Source organism: Acomys minous (genome assembly GCF_964271855.1).
Source record: "Acomys minous genome assembly, chromosome: 19".
NCBI classification, from domain to species: Eukaryota; Metazoa; Chordata; class Mammalia; order Rodentia; family Muridae; genus Acomys; species Acomys minous.
This window is the reverse complement of record NC_140499.1, coordinates 20,577,635-20,598,019: the sequence shown is the minus strand read 5'-3', so window position 1 is coordinate 20,598,019 and position 20,385 is coordinate 20,577,635. Positions and strand designations below refer to the sequence as shown.

The 20,385-nt window shown below is 37.1% G+C and overlaps 1 protein-coding gene across 3 annotated transcripts in view; it reads left to right on the top strand.

The window, feature by feature from the left end:
• SCLT1 (sodium channel and clathrin linker 1) overlaps positions 1–20,385 on the top strand; it is a 140,782-nt gene that overhangs the window by 19,519 nt on the left and 100,878 nt on the right. For all 3 annotated transcript variants that reach the window (XR_014776753.1, XR_014776754.1, XM_084768866.1), the window contains exons 3-6: positions 2,541–2,599; positions 3,082–3,151; positions 12,140–12,195; positions 19,147–19,282. Coding sequence is in view for 1 of the 3 variants with exons in the window: in XM_084768866.1 (XP_084624992.1) it covers positions 2,541–2,599; positions 3,082–3,151; positions 12,140–12,195; positions 19,147–19,282 (321 nt within the window). In the remaining 2 variants the exon portion in view is untranslated. The remainder of the gene's footprint in view (positions 1–2,540; positions 2,600–3,081; positions 3,152–12,139; positions 12,196–19,146; positions 19,283–20,385) is intronic.

Here is a 20,385-nt window from a genome sequence, read left to right as displayed (position 1 = left end):
TAGGAAAAGTGGCCATCTTAGCAAAAGCAATGTACAGATTCAACGCATTGCCAATCAAAATACCCACACAATTTTTAAAGACATTGAAAAATCAGTTCGCAAGTTCATATAGAAAAACAAAATATGCCAGAATTGCTAAAACGATGCTGTACAATAAAAGATCCTCTAGAGGAATCTCCATCCGGGATCTCAAGCTGTACTATAGAGCAACAGTAATTAAAACAGCATGGTACTGGCACAGCAATAGATGGTGGATCAATGGAATAAATTGAAGACCCAGAAATGAATCCATACACATATGATCACTTAATTTTTGACAAGCCAGATCTATTCAATGGACAAAGGATAGCATCTTCAACAAATGTTGCTGGTCTAACTGGATGACTACATGTAGAAAAATGCAATTAGGTCCACATTTATCACTATGCACAGAACACAACTCCAAATGGAATAAAGACCTCAACATAAAACCAGAGACACTAAATCGGTTAGAAGAAAAAGTGGGGAAGAGCCTGGAATATATTGGCACAGGAGACAACTTACCGAACAGAAAGAACATCAACAGCCCAGGCCTTAAGGTGAACAATTAATAAATGGGACCTCATGAGGCTGAGAAGCTTCTGTAAGGCAGGAGACAATGTCAGCAGAATAAAGCGACAGCCTACAGACTGAGAAAAGACCTTCAACCCTACATCTGACAAAGGTCTAATATCCAAAATATATAAAGAACTCAAGAAATTAAACACCACCAAACCAAATAATCCAATTAAGAAATGGCTCAGAACTGAACAGAGAATATTCAACAGAGGAATATTGAATGGCTGAGAAACACTTAAAGAAATGCTCAACCTCCTTAGTCATCAGAGAAATGCAAATCAAAACAACTCTGAGATTCCAATTTACACCCATCAGAATGGCTAAGATCAAAAGTTCAATTGACACCATCTGTTGGCAAGGATTTGAAGAAAGAGGAACACTCCTTCATTGCTGGTGGGAATTCAAAATTGTACAACCACTTTAGAAATCTATCTGGCACTTTCTCAAAAATCTGGGAGTAGGACTTCCTCAAGACCCAGCTATTTCACTCCTTGGAATATACCCAGAAAATGCTCCACCACACAACAAGGACATATGCTCAACCATGTTCATAGCAGCCTTATTCATAATAGCCAGCACCTGGAAACAGCCTAAATGTCCCTCAGTTGAAGAATAGACAAAGAAACTGTGGTACATTTACACTGTGGAATACTATTCAGCTATTAAAAACAAGGAAGTCCAGAAATTTGTGGACAAATGGATTGAACTAGAAATGATCATATTGAGTGAGTTAACCCAGAAGCAGAAAGATTCACATGGTATATACTCACTTATAATTGGGCACTAGCCCAAAAGGCATGTCCCACAAAGTCTTCACTTACTACAGATTGGGATAGATGTGAAAACATCCTACTGGGACTCTAGGTAAGAGAAATATAGGAGATGGGGAAATCTAAGGACCCAGAAGATCATAGAAACCTACAAGAAGGACATCGTGACGGGTGGATCGGGGCCCAGAGGGGTCTTCTCAAATTATGGCACTAACCAAGGACAGTACAAGTAGTAATCATTGAACCCCCTACTCTGACCTCACCAATGGACAGGACATTCTCCACAGGTGTATGGAGAGCGGGGACTGATTCTGCTATGAACTCTGGTGCCTGGTGGCACTCAGCAAAGAAAGAATAAGCAAGCTACCAAGATGAGACTTGATAGCCTCTGACCATATAGTAGGGGAGGCGGTCCCCCTAGGTCTTAGACCTAGGGGGAGTAGTGTGAAAGGAGGATGATACAAGCGATGGGATAACAATTGAGTTGTAATCTGAATAAATTAATTAAATAAAAATAAAAGGAAGTAGAACTTAAAGTAATGAAATGTTGATATAATACTCAGCTAAAATTACAAAAGTAAAAACATTGGGCGTTATAAAAGATAAAGTGTACAAATCATTTTATGGACGATAAAGGGAAAATGACTATTAGTATTTGAGAAAAGTACTGAATTTTCTTTTTTAGTGTATCTAGGACTTAGTGTGTTCTCTAATTTTCCCTAGCATTCATTGTATTATGTGGTGTTTTCTAGGTAAATGATCAAATTATCTGTTATGATAATTGTGTCACATGTTGTGCTTTAGTCTCTAAATCTTCCTTACATCCTATTGACCAGACTTTCAACAGTGATAATAAGCAGCCTTGTATTGTTACTGAACTTAATGTAAGCTCCCCTTGTTTTACCACAAACAATGTAACTGGTGTTGCTCCCTGGTAGATATTTTCATCAAATAGAAAAATTCTTCACAGTTCTAATTCAACTTTTTTTTTTAAATCATGTATGCGTAAACTTACCAAATTTTCAGTATCAAGAGTTTTTCTTCCTTTTGAATTAGATTGATAGATTTTATAAAGTTGTAAAAATTTTAGTGACATTGAGTTTTGAGCAAGTTTCAATTTTAGCTAGAATACTGTGAGAACACATTTTTATAAGGTTTTTCTTGTTGTTACAGAACAGCATGTCCAAAGGAGGCAGAGGTGACACACTAGTAAACTCAGTAGATGACCAAAGGTAAAGTATTACCAGATGCATATTATTTTTCAATTACTTGATCATTTAAAGAGTTCTTTTAGTTTAGGAATGTTTATTTTATGGTCTGCTGTATACGCATAAATGACTTGCTATTGAATTGATAAAAACATTGGTAAAGTCTGTAGGACTGGATTATACTGGAGGGTGATCTTGCCTGTCTCTCAAGATACTTGGTAATATCTGGGAGCATCTTTGAATTGGTACAAGTAAACCCTGTGGAAAGTGAGGCTTCGCTGCTGGGAGAAGCCAGGGAAGCTGTTGTCATCCTTCAGTGCTCAGGCCTTCTCTTCCTGCCCCTTTCACACGAGCAAGAAACCTTTAGTCCAAAATATTATTTGTGCTAAGGGTTTAAGAAGATAATCAAAGTAATGGTTCCTATTAGACACAATTATTTATTTTGAGATGTGTTACTTGTTACGTGCTTAACTTATGCTGTCTTTTAACTCTGTATTCTCCTTTAGTTCTTTACCTCTTATTGCTGAGTATGAGAGACAGCTGGAAGAGCTAAACAGGCAGCTGACCTATTACCAGGTATGACATCATAATCACTAAATTGTAAGGGTCTACTATGAGAAGTAAATAGGAAAGTGTTATTCATCTGTAATGTGTATCTTTAAACATTATCTTCAGTTTTCCTGCTCTCTACCAGGGGCACCTTGTATAAGCTTGGAACTGTGTTCTAATGGCATTATTATTTTCTGTATCTCTGTGCTAAGAGCTGTCTCAGAGCCTTTTATATCTCGCCTTATTCTACCCACATTTGCCACTGTTTGCAGAATTGTTTTCCTCATTTTCAGATGCTATTTCCATTAGATGTCTGTATCTATGTCTTTTAGATGCGTTATTATTAACCTGTTTCCAAAAAGGCTTTGGTTATAACAGATTGTATTTTTTATTACTAGTGGAAGTTTATTCTAAGAATAGTGGAAACTATCTATGTAGACAGATCTCAGTCTCAAATCTGCTGACATTAGGCTCCGGGAAAATTAAAACAATATAGGGTTATTATTTCAGTTAGCAACATTTTTAGAATCTAGCTAATATTTATTATGTGTTTCTTTGAATTGAAATAAATGTCTTTTCCATTTCTCCAGAATTTTCTGATACCAGGATAACAACATAAATATTTTATTTTTAAAAGCCTTTTTACTTTTAAAGTTAGCTTACAAAGTAATGGGTTTCCATATGGGGTTTTCGTACATTCTTTGTTTTTATCCATCCTTCCTAGCTCCATATCCATGTGTACTTCCACTTTTCCTTAGGTCCCTTTCCCAAGCTGTACCCTTTGGCCCCAGAGTTTCCTTTTCTACTCTTATTATTATTGTTTTCCCCACTGCCTTTTCTTAGTTGCTGCTGCTTCCTTCTTCTAGGATGTATACAGAATTGTAAAAATTAAATGCTAAATAACAAAGCTGCCAACCAACTAATGGACAGTTCACACATATACATACAAAAGGAAATACAAACAGCAGATAAATATTTAGAAGCATTTCTTAATCTGAATTTCTGTTCTTTCAAGCTAAGCCCACCAGTTGGCAATGGCTGCTTCTTGTTAGAGCTTGAATATACTAGTGATTATATTAGGTTTAGATACCAAACCCTGGATCAATTCACTAACAGTAAAGAAAGCAGAGTTGATTTATTGCAAATGTGAGAAAGTGTACAGTCCCTTTCTGACTAATTTTCTCAGAATAATGCTGTGGGAATAGCAGATTCTAAGCCCATTGTGGTTCATACTCTCCCAGGCCCTTTTTTTTTGAGACAGGATTTCTCTTTTGTATCATTGGCTGTCCTGGAACTCGCTCTGTAGACCAGGTTGGCCTGAACTCACAGAGATCCAACTGCTTCTGCCTCCCAAATGCTGGGGTTAAAGGTGCCCACCACCACCACCTGCTGTCTTTTCTCTTAATGCATGGACAAGAAGAAATCCCAGGCTGTGCTTTAAAGTATATCATGAAGTAGACTTTAACAGCTTTCCATCTATCTGCCAAAATACCTGAGAAAACTCACCTTAAAGGAAGTAAGGTAGATTTTGAGAAATGGTTTCAATCTAGGATACCTGGCTCTATTACTTTGGCCATGAGGAGAAACAATATGATGGTAGCTGGAGAACATGGTAAGGGAGGCTGCTCACTTCATGGTGTCTGGGAAGCAGAGAGAAAAAAAGGGTGCTGTGACAAAATAAACTCTTTGACAGCGTCTCCTGGTGACCTGTGTGTTCAAACTAAGCTGTGTGTCTAAATTGCCCATTAAGCTATAGATTAATTTATTGATAAAGTTAGAACTCTTATGATGCAATCCTCTCTCAAGTTCCCACTTCTAAGCATAAGCTTTCAAAATGTAAGTCTGTGGAAGGCATTTTATATACAACCATGATATAGGCCTTTGAATCCTAGACCCTCTGGGAACAAGAGAGATAGAGCTGCCTTAACAACTTTTATGATATTAATTTTTTAATTAGCTGAGTGCTATATACCTCTACTAAGAGAAAGCAATGCTTACAACTCCTAAGAATGAAGTTACATGTTTACGTTGGATAAAGAATTATGTTGAGCTGCCTGCAGTAGCACACTCCTGTAATCCCAGCACTCAGGAGGCAGAGGCTTGTCTCAAAAAAACAGGAAAAAAAAAAAAGAATTGTGCTGACTTTTATTTGCAAGTTTATTCCTTTATAAAGTGAAGGTATAGTATACAGCCAAATTCTGCATTATCATGAGACAATTTGTAAGTTAATTTATTTCCCATTCTTCATGATATATTTTTTTAGCATTTCCATTTCATCTTAACCACAACAATCTTTCTGATAGGTAACTACAGAACAACAAAAGTCCTTTTTGTGTAAAGGGTGCTTCATTTTTAGTTTTATGACTAGCAAATCTAAAATTCCTGCTGAATTCACTCTCTGAATTATATGATGACATGTTGTGTACTTCAGTTGTTATTCCAGAAATAGATAGTTGCCTAAAAATTAAACTCTCTTTAAACCCCTTTAACCTATCTGATTCCTGTGTCTCCTTAATGAACTATTTTGCCAAAGTTCTTGGCTTCAATTTCTCATTTGGTATTCTAAGCACCTGTGGGTGATTACTGAATTAGTTTTAGGAAGAAGCTACACTAGAAATCCCAAGAGTCTTTAGGGGTAGTAATAGATGTGGCATTTTTTTAGAGAGAGAGAAAAAAGATGTTAACTATTTCTAAGAATAGTATATCTAAACTCACATAGATATAATTAGTAAGTAGGGATAATTTTTTAAAATTACAGATGTACTTGAGCATAGTTGTGTGTGCCTTTAGTCCCATCACTCAAAAATCACAGGTGGATTTCTGTGAGTTAAAGGCCAGCCTGAGCTACATAGAAAGTTTCAGGACAGTCAGAGTTACATAAAAAATCTAACACATTGAAAGACAGACTTGACCAATAAATAATATACCTTCAAATCAATAAAAGCATGCTGTAATTTTTTGTATAAAAATTTCCTTCCCACCTCCTGAGAGCAGTGAGGTCTGCTCTGTGCCTTCCATGTACCATCTCTCAGGCCCCAGTTCTACCCGCCATCCCAAAGGCCAGCAGCCATCAAGGATTAGCAGATGAGATCCTATCCTTCCCCCAATTCCTATCTAGGCAAACTTAGCATCAGGGAGGTCTACCCCATACCCTCCATTGGCCATTGACCAGGCCCCCACTCTACCTGAGATTTCAAGGCTACAGCCATCAGCGTGTACCAGCCAGGTCCCTCCAGGCAAACGCAGCAGCAGTATGATCTGCACCGTGCCCTCAGTTAGCCAGTTTCCAGGCCACAGCCCTACCTGCAATCCCAGCCATCAGCGACTACCACCAGAAGAAGTTGGCAGCCATTAGGGATTACCTGCAGTCCCAGAGGTCTACTGCCACCAAGGACCACCAGGCATGCAGATACCAGGCACAGACAGATAAGAACACACTCAACAAACCCCAGGGCAGGATGGCACCATGAGAACCAAGCTGTCTGAGTACAGAAAGCTCTGGAGATCATAACACACCCAAAGCACAAGAAAATGACCTTACATCAGATAAAGAGCTAATATCCTAAATATATAAAGAACTCAAGAAATTAAACACTTCCAAACCAAATAATCCAATTAAAAAATGGAGTACAGAGTTAAACAGAGAATTCCAAGCATAAGAATATGGAATGGCTGAGAAATAATTAAAGAAATGCGCAACTTCCTTGTTTATCAGAGAAATGCAAACTTAAACAACTCTGAAATTCCATCTTATACCCATCATAATTGCTAAGATAAAAAAACTCAAGTGATAGCACAGCTGGCGAGGATGTGGAGAAAGGGGAACATTCCTCCACTGCTGGTGGGAGTGCAAACTTGTACAACCACTTTGCAAACCACTCTGCAACTTTCTTAGAACATTGGGAATAGTGCTACCTCAGGACTCACCTATACCACTCCTGGGCATATACCCAAAAGATGTTTCACCGTACAACAAGGACATTTGCTCAATTATGTTCATAGCAGCCTTATCCATAATAGCCAGAATCTCTCAATTGAAGAATGGATAAAGAAACGGTGGTACATTTATACAGTGGAATGCTACTCAGCTGTTAAAAACAAGGAAATCTTGAAATTTGCAGGCAAATGGGTAGAAGTAGAAATAATCATCCTGAGTGAGGTAATCCAGACTTAGAAAGATATGGTGTATATTCACTTATAAGTGGATATTAATTAGCCCAACACAGACGTCCTCTGAGAGACTCCATCCAGCGGAGCATCAGGACACATGCTGAGACTTGTTGCAGGACTTCAGATAGAGCTCTGAGAATGGTATGGAAGGATGGGGGGAATGGAAGAACCCAGGGGGTTCAGGAACTCCACAAGCAGACCATTAAGTCTGGCAGATCTGGACCCAGGGTGGCCTGCCCAAACTCTTGCACCAACCAAGGACAATGCATGCAGCCATTCTAGACCCCTTGTCCAGATCGAGCCAATGGACAGCTCATTCTCCATGGTTGTGGGGAGAATGAGGACTACCTTTGACATGAACTCTGGTGCCCCTGATTTGATCACTTCCCTTTGTTGGGGAGGCCTGGCGTCACACAGGAAGGAAGGGTAAGCAGAGTATCCAGATGAGACTGATATGCTGTGTCCATATAGTGGGAGAGGGGAGTCCTCTTCTGTCAGAGGTCTCGGGTCGGGGAACAGAGTGCAAGAGGGAGGGAGGGTGAGAATGGAACAATACAAGTGAAGGGATAACATTCAGGATGTAATCTGAATAAATTATAGTAAATTAAAATTTCAAAATGAAATAAAAACAAAATGACCTTTAATCTTATAAAAATGATAGGGGCCTCAAAGAGGAAATGAATAAATACCTCAAAGAAACTCAGGAACATAATCAAACATGTGAAAGAAATGAATAAATCCTTTAAAGAACTACAGGAAAATAAAAGCAAACAGGAGAAAGAAATGAATAAAACTGTGCAAGATCTGAAAAGGGAAATAGAAGCAATAAAGAAAACAAGGAATCCTGAAGATTAAAATCCTTAGAAATAGAATAGGAACTGCAAATGCAAGCATCACCAACAGAATAGAAAAATGGAAGAGAGAATCTCAGGCATAGAAAATACAATAGAAGAAATCGATACATTGGTCAAAGAAAATATTTAATCTAAAAAGTTTCTAATACAAAAAAATCTAGGAAATTTGGGACACTATGGAAAGACCAAACCTAAGAATAATAGGAATCGAAGTAGAAGATTCCCAGCTCAAAGGCCCAGAAAATATTTACGAAATCATAGAGGAAAGTTTCCCTTACCCAAAGAAAGATGCCTATAAACACACAAGTAGCTTACAGAAGACCAAATAGATTGGACTAAAAAAAAAATCTTCCTGTTACATAATAAAACACTAAGTGTACAGAACAAAGAATATTAAAAGCTGCAAGGGATAAGGACCAAATAACATATAAAGGCAGACCTATTAGAAAGTTTCAACAGAGGCTTTAAAAGCCAGAAGAGTCTGGGAAGATATCTTGCAGACCCTAAGAGACCACAGATGCTAGCCCAGAATACTATCCAGCAAAACTTTCAATCAACATATACGGAGAAAACAAGATATTCCATGACAAAGCCAAATTTAAGCAATATCTTTCCACTAACCGAGCCCTACAGAAGATGCTAGAAGGAAAACTCCATCCCAACAAGGTAACTACACCCAAGAAAACACAGGAAATAATTTCACACAAGGAAGACCATAAGAAGGACACACACACACACACACACACACACACACACACACACACACACAGACACACACACTACTACCACCAACATAAAAATTACAGGAATCAATAATCATTGGTCATTAATATCTCTCAAAATCAATGGACTCAAATCCCCAATAAGAGGGCACAGACTAAGAGAGTGGATGCAAAAACTGTATTCATCATTCTTCTATATACAAGAAACACAAAGATGGAGAAAATTCCTCAGAGTAAAGGGCTGGAAAAAGATTTTTCCAAGCTAACAGACAAAAGAAACAAGCAGGAGTAGCCAATATCTAATAAAATAGACTTTTAGCCAGAATTAATCAGAAGAGATGAGGAAGGACAATATTCATCAAAGGAAAAATCCATGAAGATGATGTCTTAATCTTGGATATCTATGCCCCCAATGCAAGGGCATCCACATTCATAAAAAAAATTATTAAAGCTTAAATCACGTATTGAACCCCACATATTAATAGTAGGAGACTTCAAGACCCGTCTCATTAATGGACCGGTCAACAAGACCGAAACTAAATAGGGAAATAATGAAACTAACTGACATCAGTTATCTACAGATAATTTCATACAAACACAAGAGAATATATGTTCTTCTCAGCACTTCACGGAACCTTTTTCAAACTTGTCCATATACTTGGCCACAAAGCAAGCCTTAAAAGATACAAAGAGATTGAAATAGCTCCTTGTCTGACCACTATGGACTAAGGCTGCATCTCAACAACAGAAAGCCTACAAAATTAACAATTCTGGACTCGATGACTATTGAGTCAGGGAAGAAATATATTAGAGACTTTCTAGAATTCAAAGAAAATGAAGGCACAACACACCCAAACTTACTGGACGCTACTAGAGCAGTGCTAAGAGGAAAGTTCATAAAGAAATTAGATCTCAACTAGCAACTTAACAGCACATCTGAAAGCTTTAGAACAAAAAGAAGCAAACACACCAAAGAGGAGTAGACAGCAGAAAATAATCAAACTCAGTTAGGAAATCAGTTATTTATAAGCAAAACAATACAAAGAATCAATGAAACTAAAAGCTGGTTCTTCGAGGAAATCAACAATATAAACCCTTAGCCAAACTAACCAAAAGGTAGCGAGGTAATATCCAAGTTAACAAAATCAGAAATGAAAAGGGGAGGGAAGATATGGGGGTGACTCCTATAGCCAGGCAGGACTTCAGTGGAGGGACGAAAACACCAACCCACCCACAAAATCTTTGACTCAGAATTTACTCTGCCTACAAGATGTGCAGAGATAAAAATAGAGCAAAGATTGAGGCACTGTCCAACCAGTGACCAGCCCAACCTGAGACCAACCCCATGGGAGAGAGCCAACCCATTACTCTGTTATTGTGCAAACTGGAGCCTAACATTAACCACCCTCTGAGAGGCTCTACCCAGCTTTAAATGAAAACAAACATTAGGCGGAGCTCTGGGAGTCTAGGAGAGTTAGGCAAAGCATAGAGGGACCTGGAGGGGACAAGAACTCCACAAGAAAACCAATAGGGTCAACTAACATAGGCCCATGGGGGCTCACAGAGACTGAACCACCAACCAAAGAGCATATGTGGACTGGACCTAGGCCCCCTACATAAATGTAGCTGGTGGGCTGTTTAGTCTTTATGAGGGTCCCCTAGCAATTGAAATGTGGGCTATTTCTGACAAGGATGCAGTTGCCTCTTTTGGAAGAGGATGTGCTTAGGCAGCAAGTGTTGGAGGCTACTCCCCTTTCCTGAGCAGAAGGGAAGGAGGGGAAGGGAAAATAGGATGTGAGGGTGGGACCAGGAGGAGAGGAAGGAGGGGGCTGAAATCAGGACGTAGAGTGGATAAATAAATAAATGAGAAAAAAACCACCCTGCAAAAAAAGAAATGTATAGTAAGGAAATGTTGATATGTTGACACAAGAAGTGCTTTGTAGATTTTTTTCATTCCAAATACTAAATCTTTTCAAATATTTTATAGTAAAGTCCTTAATGTGACTTATGTAATACACATATATACTACATAATTATCTATAATATTAGATACTTTTCAAGTGTTTTTTACAAATATGATTAATATTCAATAATCTGGTAGTACATTGATTCATTTTAGTTTGACTGAAATTCTGGCTATCAGAAACCTGGAAAATTTCATCTCTGATGCCAATTTCATATTAAAATGTGGTTAGATATTTCTTATACCAAGCTGCTTTGAGCATCTCTGAATAGGAGAGAAACAGACTTGGAGAGCTGCCTGCTCACACATGTCTTGCCAGGTCTGCTCCAGGCTTGGCTATTCTTCTTTACCCTAGAGTGCAGTCAAGACTAGTGGGTGTATTTTGAGCTGAGTGCACATTTGTTTTAAACATGCTTTTCCATGACCACTTCTTGCCATCCATTCACCCTTTTGCTCTTATTGAAAACTGACTCCTTACTTTGCTATTTTGCTTTCACTAACATTCCCTCTTCCTTTTCCTAGGCAAGGCTAATCTTGTTATTACCTCAGAAAATCAGCGAAATTTTCATCTCACTCATTGTCTTTACAGTGTGGATTATAATCTTCATTGTATTTTAGTTAGTGGGTTCTAAGTCTTCTAGGCTGCTAAGTAAGTACTTCAGTGACCATGTCTGTTTACCATAGCACCCTTGTTTAGAACAGTGTTCAGAAAGTAAGGGTAGTGAGTATAGTTGCTAAAGAAGACCTTAATTTTCTTTTTCACTATCCCCATTTTACCTCTTGAAGTAGGACAGAATATACCTACAGATATGAGCTTCTCTAAATAGATGAATTAAATGAGTTACATTTTCAAGGTATAACAATCAGCTGCCTTTTTGTTTGTTTTGTTCTTCCAAGACAGGCTTTCTCTTTGTAACAGCCCTCGCTGTCCTGCAACTCACTCTGTAGACCAGGCTGGCCTTGAATTTACAGAGATCCACCTGTTTCTGCTTCCCCAGTTCTGGGATTAAAGATGTACATCACCAGCCCAGTTGGGATTTTTATCATACTGAGGTGTATCTTCTTTAATTTTCCTTACTATATATTTTTTAAATTTTTGTCAATTATTGTAGAAAATGTTTTTATTTATTTACCGTCTATTCAAAATGAATGTTTTATTATGTTTAGCACATTGTTAAACTGTCCATATGTGATACTGCTTGTTAAAAGTAATGAACAAATTTATCTGTAAATATCAAAAAGTCTTACTGCTTGCATATGAATTGAGTACTAAATGGAGACTACACATGCTTTATTATTCCTGTAGAAACACATGGGTGAGATGAAATTACAACTGGAAACTGTCATCACAGAAAATGAAAGGTAAATCCATTAGTCATGGTCTTTGTTGTTATAGGTAAGTTTTATTTTTGTCCGTTAATGCATAGACTGTGGCAATTTAGAGCATACACTCCTGGGCTTGAGTTTCTGTTGACTACTGGCTTCATTACCTGGGACGTTAAACAAATTATTTAACTCGTTCATTGTAACTTTTTTGCGTATAGATTGGAAATAATAAAAATTTTTCTTTTTTTTTTACCTATTATTAAATGTGTGTATATATATACACACACACACACACACACACACACACATACGTGTGCACGCGCCCCCGCACCTGCTGAGTTCATTTAGTGTTGCTGTTATGTGTATTTTTAGGGATGACCACAGGGGATTGATTAGCCATTAATTTTGCCTCTCTCAGCAACCCTTAATTGCCTTTAGCCCTTCCTCTAAGGGTGAAACCTTGTGAGATTTCCCCCCCCCCCCCCCCCGATAGTCATGTCAACTGATGTCATTGTTCAGATCTTGGTTTAGGCTACCATGTTGTTGAGACTTGATGAGAGTAGCTTCGCTGGAGTATCTAGAATACATAGTCTCTTAGCAAACATCCTGGTCTGGCTTCTACAATCTTTCTGCTTCCTCTTCCTATGTGGTACCTTAGTCTCATATATAGAGGTAGTTTTCTAAAGTGTGGCTGGGCACCTCATAGTCAATTTTCTGCATTTTGACCAGTTATAGTTTTCTGTAGTAGTCTTATCTGCTGCCAAAAAGTAAGCTTATTTTATAAGAGCTGAGAGCTACAATTATCTGTGGCTATAAGGGTAGATATTTACGATGAGTTAGAAACAATACTGGTTTAGGAAAGTGGTAGTAATGATTTCTCCTCTAGGTTATATGGCCTCACTAGTCCTAGATAGTTGCCTAGGTTATATTGTAGTAGATCTGAATTTCCTATTTTAATCCTTAAGTCCAATTAGACAGATGTTGTTTAATCACAAGATAGAAGTGTCTAATCTGGTCTTTGTTGTGTTTTATAGGTAGCACAGCTGGATGAGACTGGTGATTTTTTTCCCCCTTAGTAGCGTTCACTTTCTAGTACTGTAAGTACTAGTCTTCAGGGAGACTTCCAGTTTATTTCTAGCTCAGTTTCTTTGTGTCTTATGTCCAAAAAGGTGTGTTGTTTTCAGCAATAGAGACCAAATTCTGGGAAGCAACGGAAGGGCAAGGCTAGTAGTCTGTATTGTTGGGGTGCGTGTCCTTTGGCCTCCCTGTCCAAGGTTTCACAATTGAGGATTCTCATGCTTGATACTGAGGTTTTTCTTGGCTAGACTGTGACAAAAGAGCATTATTTCATGGGGCTAACTGTAAGAAAGAAAATAATAGCTTGAAATAGGCCACATAAGTACCATATAAATATTATCAAGCAATAAGAGAATGTAAAGATATGTGTAACAGGAAACATACTGATTAAATACAAACGAACAACCAACTTAAAACCTAAAAATGTTGCCAACCCTAATGCATTTATCCATAATTTCCTTGTAGTTCCTATCCTTGTGTTCTCTACCAAAAGTAAATACTATATTGATTTCTGCTTACATTTTTAATACTAAATATTGTATCATCCAGTTTTCTGGAACTTAATTCTTTCCACCATCATGCACAGGTATGAAAATTTCAAGAGATGAAATTGTCAGGTTATATATATAGGTTTGTACTTTAATGTCAACGTAATTTATGACTTGGCTATATGAGTTGATTTACATTCTCACCAGTGGTATCTTTTTATTTAATTTATTTATTTATTCACTTTACATCCCACTCGTAGCCCCCTTCCTCATCTCCTTCTGGTCCCACCCTCCCTCCGCTTTCCTGTATGCCTCCTCCCCTGCCCTTCAGAAAACAGGAGCCCCCACACCTACCTATGCCAGGACTGAATGCACCCTCTACCATGGTGGCCTGGCAAGGGGAAATAATAGAAAAGCATGCAAGAAAGTCCTTGTCAGAGACAGCCCCCACTCCCCTTACAAAGTGACCCACATGAAAACCAAGCTGCCCATTGGTACATAGGTGTAGGGGGCCTAGGTCCAGTCTATACATGGTGCTTCAGTCTTTGTAAGCCCCCGTGGGCCCAGGTTAGTTGGCTCTGATAGTTTTCTTGTAGAGCTCCTGTCCTCTCCAGGGTCGTATCTCTCCTATTCTTGCACAAGGCTCTCTGAGCTCTGCCCAGTGATTGGCTGTGAGTCACAGAATGTTTGGATCTATTGCTGGATGGAACCTCTGAGAGGACAGCTTTGGTAGGCTCCTGTCTGCAAGCATAGCAGAGTGTCATTAATAGTTTCAGGGGTTGGTTCTCTTACATGGTGTGGCCAGGCATTAGTTGGACATCCCCTCAATCTCTGCTCTTTCTTTATCCTTGCATATCTTGTAGGCAAGGTAAATTTTCTCACCAGTAGTATTTTTAATTCATATTGATCTATAGTTTTTCCAGTAATAATTCTAATCAGGCTTCCTAATTACTATCTTTGTCACTGTTATGTAACTTCTTATTGCTATCTTAATTTACATTTTCTGATTACTTAATGTTTGCCTATTTTTCATGTACATTTTCGTGAAATGCTTATTCATCTCATCCATTTTTTTTGTTCATTATTTATTTTTCTTACTAAGATATGTTTGTCTCTTTTTAAGTGCTTCTGCTAAAATTTTAATCTTTTCAGCAACATCTTTGAAAACATCTTGGAAATAGTTTTAGACTTTCAGGTGCTATCTGGATACAGAACTAAGAAATATAAGCAAAACTGTCAGTTGCCCATTGCAACATGCTAGATAATAGGTACTTCAAATGTCCATTCTCACATTGAGATGCGCTTAATGAAAAAATTTTCTGTTTTCGTCTCACAATTTTAAGGTAGTAAATATTAAAACATTTAATAATATTTTCCTATGGCTATTTTACTTTGTCTACTATGACTTCTCTCAACATTTTAGAATTGTAAAACTTGATAGTCAAGAATATTACATTTTATTCTGTCTTGAGTTCCTAAAATTTAATGTTAAGAAACATGAAACTATAGAAATTTGATCTGTTGTTGACTTGTAACTAAACCAAAACTGGAAGGTCAGGAGGTGGGGGTGGCGTTTTTGAGGCCTACATTTTTTCAATGCATGGACTCCTAACATTTCACTTCCCTTGTTGTATTCTTCTGTAGTTTCATGTACTTGTACTTAAATGAGTACATGTTCTGGTTTGTTTTCTAGTGCTGTGATAAACACCACCCTGGTAGGAAAGAATTTATTTGACTTACGCTCACAGTGTTATTAGGGGAAGCAGGACAGGAACTCAAGTGGATCAGAAACCTACAGTGAGGACCGTGAAGGAGTGCTGCTTACTGCCTTGTTTCCTGTAGCTTGCTCACTCTATTTTCTTACACAACTCAGGACCATCTGCCAGGGGTGGCACTGTTCACAATGGGTTACCTCACAGGTTATTATAGGCCAATCTGATGGAGCCATTTTCTCAATTGATGTTCTTTCTTCCCAGATGACCTTTTTGTCAAGTTGATATAAATAAATAAATGAATACGTAAATAAGTAAATAAATAACAAAAAACCCTAAACTAGCCAGCGCACGTTCTTTAGAATTTTATAGCATTCCTGTGCAATTATATCTTCACTTCAAGTATATTATCGTTTCATTTCTTTAAAATGTACTTTTTATTAAGCCTCCTTTCTGATTTTGGGACCCTCTTAGACTTATACTGTGGATTCTTATTAAAGTATACAGTTGAGTAAATTTTTAAATTAGGTTTAAAGTTTTTCATTCATTGTATTTTTTTAATCTATGGTGGTTTTTTTAGCTTTAATTTTCTTTCTTAAAATAGTTATTGTTAATCAGACTTTTAATATCCTAGTAAAGAATTTTACAGTGATTTTTTTTTTCAATCGCCAGTATACTTAGGTTGAGCTTAATTTTTAATGAACTGGGAAGACAAGGCAATTTATGATGTAAAGATAATAACCATTTAGCTGTTTTGTATATTTGTTTACTACATTCTTTTCATGAAACTAGCCTTTAAAATCTCTATTCCAAAGTCATGTAATAGTGTGAATGTGGTGAATTTTTTTTTCGGTAAAGGATGTCTGATACTGAGTAATTCATACAGAAAAGGTGTTTATTTGACTCCCATAGTTCTGGAGTTCCAAGAACATGGCACTAACATCATTCAGCTTCTAGTCAAGGCCCAATGCTGCCATATCGTGGTGGAGAAATGTAGAGTAGGAGGGGGCACGTGGAGAAGGGCCGTGTATGCCAGCATACTTCGGAACAGTCACTTTCGTGCCTATTAATAACAAGACCTAATTTGTTGTCAAGATGTCTAACATCCCCTCCTACAGACTCTACCCTCTCAAAATCTTCACATTTCAACATATTTGACAGGAGCCATATACAAACCATAGCATCAGTTGGGTTTCATGATAGCAAAGTGGAAAAAATGGACTTTCAGTTTTTAAAGGCACTTTTTCAGTGAGCTCTGCTAATTATGCCTTTAGCGAAAAATTGTACTTTTAGTTACATGTCATAGTTAGTGATTGCAAAATCAAAATAATTGATAAATTATGAGGAAATATTTTAAGAAAAATATATGCTCACGTGTGAATAATGAATGGAAACTAGCAGTGGCTTTGGGTTATGCAGTCGTGTGCAGTGCCATAGTATTGGATTAGAAACATTTTAAAGACATTTCTGTAGGGATGCATAGTATGCAGGAACTAATTATAAATAATGAAATCATTTCATAAGAAAAATACTAAACTTACCAAACTTCATGCTCCTGGCCCCTGTCAAGACCAATTTGTGCTGCCAAAAGATTCGTGGATGTGTACAGTGGGGCTTGGCTGACTTACCAGCGGATACACACTTAGAGGCAATTGTTTAACCATGAGCTCAGATTCTAGAGACTCAGCAAGACTAAATGAAAGAAAATATGGTAAAACCTCTGCCTCTCTAAGGACATTATTAAGTTGTCTACAGAAGTGTGGAACCATGTATCTTCTGAGTTAATATTAATGAATCAGTAAAATAGTCATTCATTCTCAACCTGATTAGATGTAGAATCCCCTGAAGACATGTGTCGTACGGGTGTGTATAGAAAGGTTTCCCAGAGAGGATACTGACGAGGGAAACACTGAGTGTGAGCAGCACCATCCCATGAGTTCTGGACTGAATAAAGAGGGAAAGGTAGAAAGCCAGATGAATGCTGCATTCCCATTTCTCTGCTTTCTCCAATCTACTCAGAGTTGAGCACATAGCTTTATACATATACCAACACGGAGCCACCTGCTCCATGCTCACCCCACTAGATATGTCTTGAGCCAAAATAAACCATTCCTCCCTTAAGTTCCTTGTCAGGTACAACAAAAGTAAGTAGTCACAAGTATTTGATAACCTATTAAGTGTTGGGCAGTTCCAATTGCTCTTTCTCACCCAGCAAAATCCCTACCTCTTCCCACGTAATTTCTCCTATTTTTATACCTTACATATTTCTTTGAAATCTAAATTCCAAATAAGAAAAAGCCTGCAGTATTTGACATGGTGATCCCAGAGTCCATCCTTTTGTTTCATGTAGTTGAATAAAATTCATTATATATTTATCATCTGCTGATATCTAGGTTGATTCCACCACTTTGATGTTGTAAATATTGCCACAGTACACATGAATCTGCTAGTAAGACTGCTATATGCTGACTTAGAGCCCATCAAAGTATAACCCAGGGAGTGGTAGGGCTTGATCATACCATAGTTCTGTTTTCAGCTTCAGTAGTGGCTGCATTAAGTTGCAGTCTTATCTTCCTTGTGAATATTTTGAAAAGGAACCAAATAGAAAATTTAAACTATAAAAAGATGTACTGATAGATGTGAGAAATAATGGGAGAATTGGGAATGTTAAACCAGATGTAAAGACATCCTGCTGGGACTCTAGATAAGAGAACTATAGGAGATGGGGAAATAGAAGGATCCAGAGGGTCCTAGAAACCTACGAGAAGAACATCGTAACAGGTGGATCAGGGCCCAGGGGGCTCTGCTCAAACTATTGCACTAACCAAGGACAATACAAGTAGTAAACATCGAACCCCTACCCTGATCTACCCAATAGACAGGACATTCACCACAGTTATGTGGAGAGTGGGGACTGACTCTGACATGAACTCTGATGCTCCATATTTGACCACCTCCCCTTGTTGGGGAAGCCTGGTGGCACTCAAAGAAAGAATAAGCAGGCTACCAAGATGAGATGATAGCCTGTGACCATATAGTGGGGGAGGAGGTCCCCCTCGGTCTTAGACCTAGGGGAGAGGAATAGGGTAAAACGGGAGGGAGGGAGGAACGGGAAGATACAAGTGATGGGATAACAATTGAGTTGTAATCTGAATAAATTAAACAAAATATATTTTAAAATGAGTTTATTTTACAATAAAAAAGAAAAGACAATATAAGAGCAAATACCAAAAAACTGTAGAAAATAAATTCAAAGAGCTAAAAATTCATGTACAATTGACTCTTGAACAAAATGAGTTTGAATTGTGAGAGCCCATTTATAAAAAGACATCTTTTTGGAGGTTTTCAATAGTTTGAAATAATTGTCTGGTAATTACACTGCATAGAAACATCAGAAAAATTAAGAAAAAGTTATGTCATAAATTCATATGTATATAATAGATAACATATGTAATAGTCTATCTTTAAGTTATTTTATTTTTTAGTATGATGAAACATCTGAATTTTACTTTCCTGAAATTCTTAAATCTCTGTAGGGCAAACAGAATTCTACTTGACTATCTGTTTGATGTGTTTGAAAACATTTATACTTTTATTCACATAGTATTTAATGATTTCATTTATTTTTATTTGAAGTATACTAAAATGATAATGATCCTCTAATTATACTGTTATTAAAAAGAGTATGACACTAACTGCTTATTGCAAAGGTTGCACAGAAAATTAAAAGATGCTGTTGAAAAGCAGTCAGAAGCCCTTCCCTTTGGCACAGGGATAGGAAATGACATCTGTGCAGATGATGAGACTGTGAGGAACCTTCAAGAACAATTGCAACTAGCCAACCAAGTAAGTGGCATAGCTTTTTAAATTTATTAAACTTCAAGTCTTCAGAAATAAGTGTTAACCTTTTTTATTGTTTTATTTTTGATACTACAATTACTTCATTTTTTTCTTTCTCTTCTTGTCTTTGCTACTCCAGACCCTGCAATATACTCTTTCTTGTTTTCACATTCATGACATTTTTTTCATTAATTAGTGTTACATGCATATATGTATATATACATACATCTCTAAATATAATCTGTTCACTGTATAATGTCACTTGTATATATAATTTCAGGGCTGGCCTTTTGGTATTGAACAGAGCATCAAAAGCATTTGATTTTTCTTAAAACTTAAAACTTGTAATAAATGGCCTGTTTGTTACAAATATTGTTTCAAATATATTTTAACTGAATCATATAGCATTTTGAACATTTTTGTCCTTTAAGAATAATTAATGTTAAAAGAAAATTCTAAAGAAAAGAGTAATAAATACTTTCATTTCCTTAAATGTACATGTTTTTGTGTTTTATTCTGATACCATTTTTAATTTTCAAAAATTATAACATAATTATCCTTCTAAAATTATATTTTCTCTGACTCTTTTACTTCTGATGTAGTTTTTGAAATTTTTGCTATTCTGTGTCCTATTATTTTCAATGTTACAGTTTTTATGAATTTGTACATAAGGAAACTTTATTTCACTTTATAATTTTACATCCCTGTATCTCAGACCTTGTATGAATTTGAATCTCTCTTCTACTTTGTAGCTCTGTGGGTAGAGAAAAACCTTTGTGGCTCCATTTCTTTGCTTATGACTAGTCCTAGAAATTATGAATTACAGCTTTGATTTTATAATTATCTATTTATTCCCTAGAAATCTGATTTAAGAATACTTATGAATAGTATTTTAGGTAAATTGGAAAGGCAATGTTTATGTTGTTGAGAAACATGATTTTAACATTGAATTTTTTCAATGTATAGATAGATGAAAGGAGCATCAAAAATACTAACAAAAATGATGTGGAAAGTTCTCTGTTCCAGACTAGGAGGGATTTACAGTTGTTTACAGACATAAGTGAACGCTGTCCTTCCAAATGCTAGCTATTGAAGTGCCTCTTAGATAG